General features: G+C 45.0%; 1 protein-coding gene across 1 annotated transcript in view; it reads left to right on the forward strand.

Moving 5' to 3' along the window:
• Positions 1 to 13,108, forward strand: part of LOC311597126 (alpha-actinin-2) — a 67,455-nt gene that overhangs the window by 25,960 nt on the left and 28,387 nt on the right. Inside the window, exons 2-7 of the mRNA XM_084781243.1 lie at positions 490 to 604; positions 1,990 to 2,109; positions 2,826 to 2,912; positions 5,788 to 5,875; positions 7,672 to 7,750; positions 11,159 to 11,240. Of these exons, the coding sequence (XP_084637369.1) occupies positions 490 to 604; positions 1,990 to 2,109; positions 2,826 to 2,912; positions 5,788 to 5,875; positions 7,672 to 7,750; positions 11,159 to 11,240 (571 nt within the window). The remainder of the gene's footprint in view (positions 1 to 489; positions 605 to 1,989; positions 2,110 to 2,825; positions 2,913 to 5,787; positions 5,876 to 7,671; positions 7,751 to 11,158; positions 11,241 to 13,108) is intronic.

Raw genomic sequence — 13,108 nt, forward strand, 5'->3', positions numbered from 1 at the left:
TGTCCCTGTGAAGGCACTTTACACTGAATGTAAAAACTCCTCGAGGGGTGGGAGAGAGGGCTCAGCAGGTAAAAGCACTTGTTGCCAGGCCTGAAGGTCCCTGTTCTATCCCTGGGACCACATGGTGGAAGGAAAGGACAGACTCCTATGAGAATCCTATAAGTCTTCCTATAGTTTGTTCTCTGACTTCTATAAGGACATCCTGGTACTCATGTGCCTCTCTCCCTCACAAAAATAATTAAGTAAATAAATGTAAAGCATTAAAATTTTCCTCAAGTTGTAGTTATAAACAAATGAATTTTGTCCCTAAAGAGATTTTATGAGGTGCTCCCCTTGCGTCTCCAATTCTTCTCTCCGTCCACTTCTGCTTCCTGTAGAAGGCCCAGGGAGCCCCAGTGTCTGACAGACCCTTTAGAAGGTTCTAGCTCCATGATGGAGAGGCCTGCCCGCCACCTGCTCTGTGCTCACCGAGTCTGGTTTTCCTTGCAGACCTTCACCGCCTGGTGCAATTCGCACCTGCGGAAAGCTGGCACCCAGATCGAGAACATTGAGGAGGATTTCAGGAACGGCCTGAAGCTCATGCTGCTTCTGGAAGTCATCTCAGGTGGGTGTGCAGGCTGCAGACTCTGCCCACCGTGACATGCAGGGCAGTGTCTGTGCAGAGAAATGTGCCTTTTATACTTGGCTGAAAACAACATGGCAAAAAGCCGGGTGCAGTGGGACATACTTTTAATCCCAGAAGAAGGATTTCTGTGAGTTCCATGCCAGGCTGCGTCTACACAGCACATTACAGGCAAGCCAGGTTTACACAGTAAGACTCTGTCTCTTTAAAGAACAAGGCCAAGAAAAACTTTTTCTTTCCTTCTTTCTTCCTTCCTTTCTTTCTTTTCTTTTCTTTTCTTTTCTTTTCTTTTCTTTTCTTTTCTTTTCTTTTTGAGACAGGGTTTCTCTTGTAGCCCTGACTGTACTGGACTCACTTTTAGAACAGGCTGGCCTTGAACTAACAGAGATCTGCCTGCCTCTGCCTCCCAGAGGCTGGAATTAAGGGTGTGCATCACCATGCCTGTCAAGAGAAACTTTCTTCCAAGAGCAGTGTACCTGGAGTCTCCTCTTCCTCCACCTCCTCCTCTTCCTCTTCTTCCTCCTCGTCCTTCTTTCTGTTCTAAAAGAGGAATTGGTTCTGTATAGAATGGACTTAAAATGTTTAGAGCTGGTCATGACAGTTGAATCTCTATAATTCCAGCCTAAGTTAAATGGATCACCATGAGTTTGAGGCCAGCTTAGAGTAAATGGTGAGATCTGGTCTCAAAACATTCAGTAAAACAAAATAGTGTACCGCACATCTCAAAACTAGAGAGAAATGGACACTTGTATGCTACTGCCATGCCACGTGCTTCATCTTTAATCCACCCAGTATAGGCTACAAATAAATTACCTCAGGTCCCTGCCAATGTATGTGTTTCACATGACACTGAAACTGCACCAACATCACCCTGGGCTTGTAAGCTGGTGTAGACTGGGCAGGTTTGGGCAGGGGTGGGGTGCTGGGGGGCACACAACGACTTGAGGAGATGTGACTGGAAAGAAGAATGGTGAGCCTGCTCGAATCCAGAGAGCTTCATAACCAGATCTAGGAGGAGCTCTGGAAACCACTTCTGTGATTTAGACAACTGATTTCCCCTAACAGCTGGCCAACAACTCTGAATTCCTGGGACCACTAACTGACTTCTCTCTTTATGAATGTGAAAGCTGGCTCATGGCCAGACTCCACACTTGTGTGTCTGCAAAGGGTGTGGTGGACTTCTTGCTGTAGCTCACTTGGTCACACTGGCCTTGACTGTGTTCCCTCCTTGTGATTTAGGAAAACCAGGGACATGTCAGAAGCAGTACAGCAATCATCTCCCTTAAGGGGAGCCTAGACTCTGGGATTCAAGCCCTTGATCAGAACCAAGCCAGTACTCTCTGCTTGATTCTCTTTTCTTCCTTCAGGGGAAAGGCTGCCCAAACCTGACCGGGGCAAAATGCGGTTCCACAAAATTGCAAATGTCAACAAAGCCTTGGATTATATAGCCAGCAAGGGAGTGAAACTGGTATCTATTGGGGCTGAAGGTAGGTGAGAGGTGGCCTCCTGAGGAGGACATGGCCCATGATTGTGTTCTCTCCTCCTCCCACCATGCTCCATGCTTGCCTGTATCATGACCCCTCCTAGGCACTGCTTACAGACTTGAGAAAACATGTCCTGGGAGCGGGCCTAGGTTCTAGACTTACTCATAAAAACTAACGCCAGGGGTCACAGCTTGTCTTCTTCAAATGTGTTACTGGAACGAGAAAGACTCAACTCATGTCTGAGTGACTCTAGGTTAGGAACAGATCCCCAGGATGGGATGTGGTGCTGAGGCACGCCTTCATTCCAAAACCTAAGAGGCTAAGGTCCATTATAAGCTTGAATTCAGTCTGGGTTACATAGGGAGTTCAAGGCCAGGTGCTGGTCCAGGTGCTGCTCCAGGTGCTTGTTGCCATGCATGCTGAATCCTGCAGCTGCTGCTTAGGGAAGAGTGCAGGAGGGGACAGGACAGAGATTAGAATGCCTTCCCCGTGGTAGAGTCCCAGAACTCCTAGATGGCTTGCAGTGACAAAGCATATGCACAATTGGTGCTAATTACTAACTCAGAATTCACTGAAACTCCAGCCACTTGTTTATAAATGCCACACAACCAGCACTCTGCAAAGCTTGTTTAAACAGCCCTGTCCTTCCTATACATCCTTGCCAAAAGTTGTGTGCTCATTGCGTCATCTGCCCATTAACTTGTTTTTCTCATCCACAGAAATAGTTGATGGCAATGTGAAAATGACCCTGGGTATGATCTGGACCATCATCCTCCGCTTTGCCATTCAGGACATCTCAGTGGAAGGTAAAAGTCATGGCTGGTGACCCAGTTGCCTAATTTGAAAACTGAGCTTGTAAATTAAAATTTGAGTAGGATATTGTGACATTGAACAGTCACTTACATGATCAAATGAGAGGTATGTAAATTGAGTTTTCAAAATTTTTATATTTGTATGGGAAAAGACCCCTGGCAGTGCTGTTCTATTCTTGGAGTGGAGTCACTTTTCAAAAGATGAGCGCATGTTCAGGACAGATGGTGTGCTGAACACGAGTTTCCTTACTGCACATTGTACTAGGAAGTTCACAAATAACTAACGCAATAGGCGGAGGGCTTTCCTTTCTTCTTTGTATTCTCTACCCTTTCCTCCCTCTCTCCTTCTCTCCCTTCCTCAGTCCTTCCCTCCTTTTCTCCCTCTCTATTCCTTTTTCCTTCTCTTTCTCCCTTCCTAGGGATTGAAACAGGGCCTTGCACATGTTAAACACGTTTCACCACAGAGCCATCCTCCAGCCCCCAAGGCCAAGGCCTTTAGGCTTTCACCTAGAACTCTTTAAAATAACAGCAGCCACAACAATAATAATAGTAACAATAATCATAAAGTTGAGCGTGTTGGTTGACACCTATAAACCTAGCACTCAGGAGGGTAAGAGAGAAGGTTCACAAGTATGAAAACACCTCAGGCTTCATAGTGCCAGGTCAGCCAAGGCTACATAGTGAGACCCTGTTTAACCCCAAAACATCCTCTACATCCTTCCAAATAAAGAAGAAAAACAAAAAACACGACTTCGTAGCTCAGCTAATACATCAGTGTGAATCGGTCTTTAAAATGGTACCTACTCTGTGAAGTGGGTTTAACTGTTGAAGTATTTCAATTTAGTGCAGAATTATGACAAATTACCGTTGTTTTTTAAAATAAATTGAGAACCTCTGGGAAATACCCTGTTATTTTCATTAGCATGAAGACATGCACTTTAATAGAACCACATTGTGTGGAGTTTTCAAATGCAGGCTCTGTATTCTTCAGATGGGCTGTCATTTCTAAGCCTGAATTGAGGTTTAAATGTCATTATATCTTAGCTTGATGTTTCAGATGACATAAATGGGTTTGGGGTTCTAAAATGGGAATCCCTTAAGGGAACCAGAAAGTTCTCTGAGGGCGCACACTTCAGACTTCTTGTCACTGAGTACAGTATGCAGGGAAGTGGGTTTTGGTTTATTTTTAATTATGTACTTCTATACATAGGTGTGCGAGTGTAGGTGTCCCTGGAGGCCAGATGAGGAAGGCAGATTGGATCCCCTGGAGCTGGAGTTATACATAGTTGTGTGAGCTGCCTGACATGGTGCTGGGAGCTGAACTCAGACCCTCTGGAAGAGCAGTATGAGCTCTTCACTCCCGAGCCTTGTCTTCTCTCCAGCTGCAGTGGGTGGTTCTTAATGAATGCTGGCTGATGAGTCACTAGAGCACCAACACCAGAGCCTCTCCTCAGCACTCAGGCTAGGTCAGCTGTTAGTTACCAAGCTAAAGGAGGCTGACTCATGGGCAGCCCAGCGTGCCCTTGAACCTATTCTGAAGGTACACATGTTGAGACTTGAGAGACAAATAGACAGTTCTGATTTTCAGAATGTCAAGTTGACATTTGTCAACAGCACTGCATTCAGATTTAATTGCAAGAGGTGCTGGTGAGATGACTTAGCGGGCAGTCCAACTCCGACAACTGGGACCCACAGGTGGAAAAAAAGTACTGACTCCTGAAAATTTCCCTCTGGCTTCCACATGTACACCATGTCATACACACACACACACACACACACACTTTTGCACACACACACACATACACAAATAGGCACATGCACGTGTGCACGCACTAACTTTTTTTAAATTTAAAGTAATAAACAAATATTTAAGAAAAGGATTTAGTTACAGTGACCAACAGTTCTTAGGATAAAAGGCACAGTAAAAAATTTATTAAAAGGGCTCAAGAGATGGCTCAGAGGTTAAAAGCACTGGCTGCTCTTCCAAAGGTGCTGAGTTCAATTATCAGCAACCACATGGTGGCTTACAACCACGTATAATGAGATCTGGTGCTGTCTTCTGGCATGCAGATGTACATGCAGGCAAAACATTGTATACCTAATAAATCTTTAAAAAATATTTTTTGTTAAAAGAGAAAAAAAAAGTCAGGTGCCCTGCCACAGCCTGTAATCCCAGCACTCTGAGAGGCAGAGGCAGGTGGATCTCTCTGATCTACAAAGTGAGTTCCAGGATAGCCAAGGCTACACAGAGAAACTCTGTGTTGAACAAACAAAAGAAGAGGAGGAAGAGGAGGAGGAGGGAGTTGAGGAGGAGGAAGAGGAGGAGGAGGAAGAGGAGGAGGAAGAAAAAGAGCAGTGATAGTAAGGGCCAGAGACAGGGAAGGAGAGAGGTTGTGTGCACACCAGACTGACACACGCTGATAACCACAAGTGCTTTGTTTAGATTTGGGGTTGGCCCAGAATGCCTCTTGTCCTCTGCTGAGTAGCAGATTACAGGAAATCCAGCAAATCTTCCTCCAGTCAGCATAACAGCAGTGGACTGGGCCTGAGTTTTTCACTGACAGTTGTTTTCTTCTTTATTTTTATCTTTGCTGTTACTTGGGCTTTGGTTGCTAGGTATTGAACTCAGGGCCATAGGAACACTAACCTCACAGGTGTTTTATTCCCAGCTACATCCCATAGCCCTGGTTACAATTTGGAAATTAGTGATGAGTGAATTTAAATTTTAATTTTTTCAGGGGTAGCTTTGAGAATGACATTGTCTCTGTTTCCCCCAAATGGCTTATTATATGTCCAAAATAAGGTAGCCTTTTTTTTTTCCTGAGCGTTCCCTCCACACCCCCATACCTTTTTTTTTGTCTCATTACAGAAACATCTGCCAAAGAAGGCCTGCTGCTGTGGTGTCAGAGGAAGACAGCGCCATACAGAAACGTGAACATCCAGAACTTCCACACCAGGTAAGCATTGGGACCCTCAAGGCCTCGTCTGCCCATCCCCTGCCCCAGCCCCGAGCCCATGTTGGCCAGGGAACCAAGTGCCTTATACCAGTATCCTTCCTGTGCAGGGGCTGGCTTACACAGAAGTGAGCTGTGTTTTCCCAGTGTGTAACGTCTCCCATAGGAGACAGTCTCTTAGGGTTTGCAAACAAGGGAACATGTGGCAGAACGTGATGGCAGGAACGGTGGCCTCTTATCTGTGGCCCTGGGACCCCAGCAGACTCTGCAACCACTCCAGAGTCCTGCACCCTGGCCTCTTCCTGATTAATTCACCAGCTTTAATTGCTACAATGGAAGACAAATGGGAAAGTCACATTTTAAAAAGGCCAGGGACCGGGACAAATGAACCCCAGGCTTGGCGTGAGAGCACCATGAGGCTCTGGCTGCAGGCTTCGCTCCCATTTGCTTCTCTAGCACTGTCACACATGAGCAGAGGCTTGGCCATGTTTCATCCTTTGGGTGGTGAGTTCCTAGGGATCTGTGGATAGTGGGAGAAAGGAAGGACAAGGCCACAGCACAGTGACAGACTGGAGGTGTCTGGTTGGAAAAGTATTAGATTAATGGCTGTTGGAGAGGGAGAGTAAGTGCCTTTAAGGGCGTGACCCTTGGTTGCTCAAGCATGTTTAACAAATTGGACTTGATGGATTCTTTAAAAAGAAAGGGAGGGAGGAGGATTGGGAAAAATTGAGGAGTAAGGATGAATATTATATAAAATGTAGTGTATACTTAGGTGAAACTCTCAAAGAAATACTTAAAAAATTATACATTAGAAAGAAAAATATGTTAGAATATCTCTAAGATAGGCTTTGCAAAGAGAGGAGAAAGAAAATATAATCCTGTCTCAAAGAAGCCAGGGAGGGCTGAGCCTGGCAGCCAGGGTGAATGTCAAGTCCCTGTGTTTGCCTGAACTCTCCTCTCTCTTCTCACACTGAGCCATGATGAACTCAAGCCCTCCCAAATGATGCTTCCTCCAGGGTCTTCTTCCATTTCTAACTCTTTGGGGGACACTGCCCATTCCCCACTCTCACTGGCCCTGCCCTCAGCAGTACACTCAGACCTGAGCATCCAAGGGGCCATTAGTAGTGGTGTCTGTGCCCCTGCTGACATCCAAGTCTGCCCTGTGGCCTTCTCACCTACAAGCCTTGGCTTTCTAAAAATGAAAGAGAGCTCAGAATGGGAGCACCCACCTGCAGTCCCAGCACTTGGGAGGCCTAGGCTGGAGGTGTGAGAGGCTAGCCTGAGGCATGCTGAAGGACCCTGCCTCAAAAGAAATAGATTGGTCAATAAAAGGAACCCCTGAGGAGAGACAGGTAGCTGGGAGCTAGTGGGAGCTTTGAAGCTACTATAAAAACTCTCAGAGGGAGTCTCTCCTGGATAAAGCTGAGGTCAGTATCCTTGGGGAAGAGGGTTACTGGGCAGTAGCAGGTGAGGACTAGATTGGAGAGTAGGGAAAGAGTGAGTAGGAACCCCCAGGATTAGAAGGGTAGGAACACTGGTAGACTGCCAACACACAGTGAACAGGGAGGGGTAGGGTCCCTGGCAGGCTGGGCCAGCTCAAAACAGAAGGGAAAGGGGCAGGGCATGGAAGTGTGTATGGCAAAGTGCAAGGCTGGACCATCCAGGGGCCATTGGTGTTACTCATTGGGGAGGGGCAAGGTCCCTTTGGTACATGACATCAGGGGGAGCTCTTGGTGTCTCACCTGGGGGAACCTGGGGTCTCTCCACTAACCCACATTCTTCTCCTCTGTGCTGTGAAGCTGGAAAGATGGCCTTGGACTCTGTGCCCTCATCCACAGACACCGGCCCGACCTCATTGACTACTCAAAGCTTAACAAGGTCATTCATTTGGGGGTGGCTCACTGTGCACCCCACTCATCACGCTCAGCATGTCACCCCAAGAATGAGCACATCAGCACTGACTAGCATGGATGTGGGCTGCCCTGAAGGCTTTGCATATATTAAGGGCTGTATATGCCTAGATTGCAAAGATGGACAGTGTCTAGGGTTTGGGGGAATAAGAAGGGTTCAATTGCTTCCCCCTTTTTTTTTATGTGGCACCGGGAGATTGTATATGCTAGGGCAGAGTTTACTGCTGAGCCATATTCCTATCCCTTAAATTCCCTTCACCTTTCTGGACCGTTCTCATGTATCTGTTGAGAACTGATTCTCACACAAAGGATGATCACAAGTATGCCATTGTTGATGGCAGGAAATAGTTATTTATCTTACAAAAGAAGCTTCAGAGATTTTTTGGTAGGGGGAATCTTCCTTAGAAAATAATTCAATGGGCTAGGTCTCAGATGAGGTTGTGGGTGGAGGACTGGCAACAAGGTCTCTTGTAGCTGAGGCTGTCTTTGAACTCTTGATCTTCCTGCCTCTCCATCTTAAGTATCACGATTGCAGGAGTGCTCCTCTCCCAATTCCACCTTTAAAAGCACTTTTAGAGCCAGGTGTGGTCCCCAGAACTTGGAAGGCTGAGGAAGGGGAATAGTGAGTTTGAGGACAGCCTGGACTATCCAGCAAGACCCTGTCTCATAAGAAGAGCAAGAAGGTTGCTTTAAGATGTAGGTTGTGGAACAAAGAGAGACCAGGCCCTCCTCTGGAACTGCCTCACTTCAGTAATAATGACCCGGAAGAGTTTGGGACTGAGAGTAGGACAGTCTCTGGCATGCTTGCCATAGGTTGTAGGCCACAGATTTCCTCCTGGGTGCTGCTGGTGTGCCAAGCTGGTCATTCACCTGTGCTGTGTGTCTTGGTTTGGAAACTGGCTCTGTTGCATGCTGCCCTCACGTGTGTGGCATGTATAGTTGTGTGGCAAGTGCCCTTGGCCTCCCTCGGTGTTGTTAGTTATCACTTGCCCACCCCCACCCCCACTTCCACCCCAGCCTGTCTTCATCGATTCAGAGCATGTGAAAGCTGCTTTGTTCCCCAGAGATGAGGGAGGAGGCAGCAGAGGAGAAAGTAGAGCTTTTCAGTCTCACCAATACACATATTTTCTTGTCCTCTGGGTTACCTTGAAATATTTAAAGCATGCGTACATTTCCCCTATGAATATTTATTGTATTTGTAAAATGAAGAACTTGTTCTAAATAGACTGTTTGACTAGCAATCTAGAGTGATCAGTTTTTATTTTGAAAGTGAATAGACTTATGGAAGTGGTCATCAATAGTGGGTAGACAATTAATTGGTAATACAATGACAAGTAGTATTTTATATTCTGCATATTGAAATCTATTATAAATAAATGTGTATGTGCATATATTTTCAATATAGTTAAACATGTATGTAAAATCATGCATGCATATTCATTGAATATTCACACTAAAGTCAGTGTTTTAGGTTTTCTTAGCTTGTTTGACATGGTCTGGCTGTGTAGTCCAGACTAGCCTTCAGCTCATGACTTCAGTACTTATGATTCCAGTTTTGTAGATAGAGAAAGTGGGAGAGCCCGGGCTTGTCCAGGGTCACATGACTTCCTACCTGTACTAGGAAGCACTGAATTGCTACATTTATTGCTTTATATAAACATCTAGGCTAAATGGTTTTCACAAAGTCTCAAACTTACTACTCTGTTTAGGGCACCAGAATATTTCTTACAAAATTTTTGAAAAAAAATTTTTTCATCTAAGTAGTAAGCTTCATAAACAAAGCCATAAAACGGGCAAGTAAGATTTGCTTAATGGAATTAACCAAATGACTATGTGCCTTATTAAAACAATATTTAGTTAAAATCTATTCCGTGTGCCTGGAGAGATGGCTCAGAGGTTAAGAGCACAGACTGCTCTTCCAGAGGTCCAGAGTTCAGTTCCCAGAAACCACATGGTGGCTCCCAAATATCTGTAATGTGATCTGATGCCCTCTTCTGGACTGCAGGTGTACATGCAGGCAGAAAACTGTATACATAATAATAATAAATACATAAATCTTTTTTAAGTACTTGATTAAAAAAGAAGCATTCTGCCTGATGTAATCATATACTCTCTGAGGTAGCGGAGATGACACTGGTGTTCTCATTGGGCACCATTGCATTGTGTTTTTGAAGTCTGAGACTTTCAAATAGTCCTTTGAGTAAGAGGTCTGAGCACACTGCAAAACTGTGCAGTTTCAAAGATGCTCAAAAGGGCCAGACAAGATGGCTCAGCAGGTAAAGGTGTGGCCAAGCCTGCCAGCCTGAGTTCAACCTCTAGACTCATGGTGAAGGAAGCACCAACTCCTGGGAGTTGTCCTCTGACCTGCACACGTGCCCTACAATACACATGTACCTGGACGGAAGGACAGAGATACACACACACACTAACACACACACACACACACACACACACACTAAATTTAAAGAAATTTAATAATAAAATTTTAAAATAAAACATGTGGAAGTAAAAATTGATTGAATTGGTCCCTGAACTAGCACTGTTATTCATTTCAATTTTCTCTCTTACCTCCATCCATTTCAGATTCATCATAGTTCATCTCTTTAACAGATTAAAAGAATTTATGTTAGGTCTTTACATTTCTTAGTATATATGCTACACATGTTTGTTCACCTTGTTATAAGTGTTAGGCCTACTACACAGGGTGGAAACCATAATTTTCTGTGAAAAATACAGATTTTAACACTTTCTCTCTTTAATCTAATAGAAGCATCCTCTATGCTCTTCACAGCCACTTTGTAACCTCTCTAGGGAGCTAAGCATGTCATCTGCCTTTGTCTGCCTACGCTCAGCTTGCTTATATTCTGAGGCAACATATTAAGCTGGGTGTGGAGGTACAGGCCTGTAATCCTGGCATTTGCCAGTAGAATCAGGAGGGTCAGTTCCAGGTAGGGCTTTGTGAGATGTGTCAAACAGACACCCCAATATAATCGAGTAAACACCTCTAAGATCACTGTCCCCATCTGGAAAATGGCTTTCATTATTTAGAGTGGTTGAGGGTTTTTCCACAGACTGAAAACTATGCCCAGTTGTGTGTGTGTGTGAGGGTGTCCTTTCTTACCAATGCAAAATACAACTACTCACCTGCTAATCCAGCATCTGCTCCCCTTACACCCTTTTCTTATGTCACGTGAGGTGGGGCTGCATGGGTCCTGTGGTTTCTGTGACTTCTGATGTTTCTCTCCATGTCTCATAAGAAGGGGCATTATCTAGTTCTAGTCCTGTGTGAGCGGGAAGGCGTTCTTCCTGAGGTGAGGTGGACGTCTTGATTTTGTTTTGGTAGTTTAAAAACCTTGTTGTACTGTTTTCCACACAGGATGACCCCATAGGAAACATTAACCTGGCCATGGAAATAGCAGAGAAGCACTTGGATATTCCTAAAATGTTGGATGCTGAAGGTGAGATGAAAAGTGTGCCTACCGACTATAGCCTATAGATTCTGTGGCTGGGAACTTTGCCAAACTATAGGACATTACACCTGAAATACTTATGATTCTGACAAAGCTTTGTCCCTCAACACCTGAGTATTAGAGTTTTGTGTTTATCTTGCTAAAAAAAAAAAAAACAGGCCAGCAGATTTGTAGAAACAGGATTTGACAAAAATCTCAGCTTTAGCTAAGAAGCAGAATGCTTGGTAAATAGACTGAGATCTCCATAGGCATGTGTGATTGTGTGTGTACATATGCACACACACAAATATGAGTACATGTCCCAAGTGTGTATATGTACATACATACATATTTATGCACATTACATAGATAGTATTAGAGTCATGGAGATTGAATTTAGGCCCTCGCACGTCTACACAGGCACTCTACCACAGAACTGTATCCTCTGCCCTATCTTTACTTTCTATTTTTGAGTCAGGGTTACCCAAGCTGTCCTTGAACTCACTCCACAGTCTAGCCAGGTCTTGAACTTTTCTCTTCCTGTCTCAGCCTCTCCAGTAACAGAGACTGCAAGTCTGTATCACCAGACTTGGTTGGTTTACCATTTTCTTTAAAAAGACTTTGTGTTTTGTTTTAAGTAGCACCATGCTTTTTTCTTCTCTATGTGGAGATAAGTTTAGCAAACAGATCTCTTTGTGAGATTAGTACTTAAGAGAAAACAGGTCTTTTCCAGCTAAAAGCTGTAGAAGTATAAGATATAGAGCATTTGGCTATAAGTGCCATTTTGTTTTTAATTTATCTAAATGAAACTTAATGTTGACCAAGCCAAGAAGACTTCCTGGTATTTTGCACATTACCAGTTCTCCTTCAGGGGCCTTGTTTCAAATACTTGTTGTGCACCTTTGGAGTGGTGAATTCACAAGAGCTGTGCCTGTGCCCCTCTGTTTAAAGCACAGGCATTGAGAGATGATACATTCATTTCATTTGCCTGTGAGCAGTTACCACTGCTCCCCAACAGACATTTATTGAGCACAAGACCCTCTGTGCTGGAACTGGAGGGGTCGTGAGTTGTGTGATCACTGCCACTGTGGATTTGGCTCACCCTCTACTTTGTTGCAGTTGGCACCATTATTCCCTAGTGTGAATTCTAAATGGGCCTCAGTCACTTCTCTTGGGACTACACAGCCACATCGTGGGTTGCTTAAAGCATCAGAGACCTTTCTCCTCACAGCTCCTAAGTCTGGCCTCAGGGTGTTGGTCAGGCCAAGAGCTGCTGGGAAATCCTCCCTGCCTTTACTTTGTGCTTTCCCCCACTCTCTCTAGAGGGAGAAAGCCAAAAGGGAGCCTAGAGACTTTCCTTTCCACCTGTGCTAGCCAGTCTGTAATTGCATAGTCTCTCTGTGGACATTTCCATGGGGTAACAAGCCACACAGAGCTCTTGAAGTACTATCCAGGGTGGGTTAATAGGTTTGTCTCTTCTCTGTTCATTACTGCTTCTCTAATACCTGTCCCAAGTGGAAGGCCAGGGTAGCTTTAGAACATGTTCTAGTTGTCATCAGGGTCACCACCATGGCTGCCCTGCTCACATTCTCCTCCATTCTTAGGTTTTTCCTTAGTGTCTGGGTCCTGGGCCAGGTGTGAAGTTATCCTTCACTTTGTCCTTCTGGCTGAAGGCACACTTTAGCACCTGTGCCATTTCCTCCTCCCTCTCTTCCTCTTCCCCTTCCCCTCCTGTCCTAGCCTCTCCCCTCCCCTCCTGTCCCTTCCCTCCTGGACTCCCTCCCTCCCTTCCAGTTTTCTGAGCAAGGTCTTTCTATACATTCCAAGTCGACTTGGATCCACTATGTAAAGCAGGCTGGCCCAGAACCACTGCTGAT

The sequence above is a fragment of the Acomys minous genome (assembly GCF_964271855.1).
Source record: "Acomys minous genome assembly, chromosome: 5".
NCBI lineage: Eukaryota > Metazoa > Chordata > Mammalia > Rodentia > Muridae > Acomys > Acomys minous.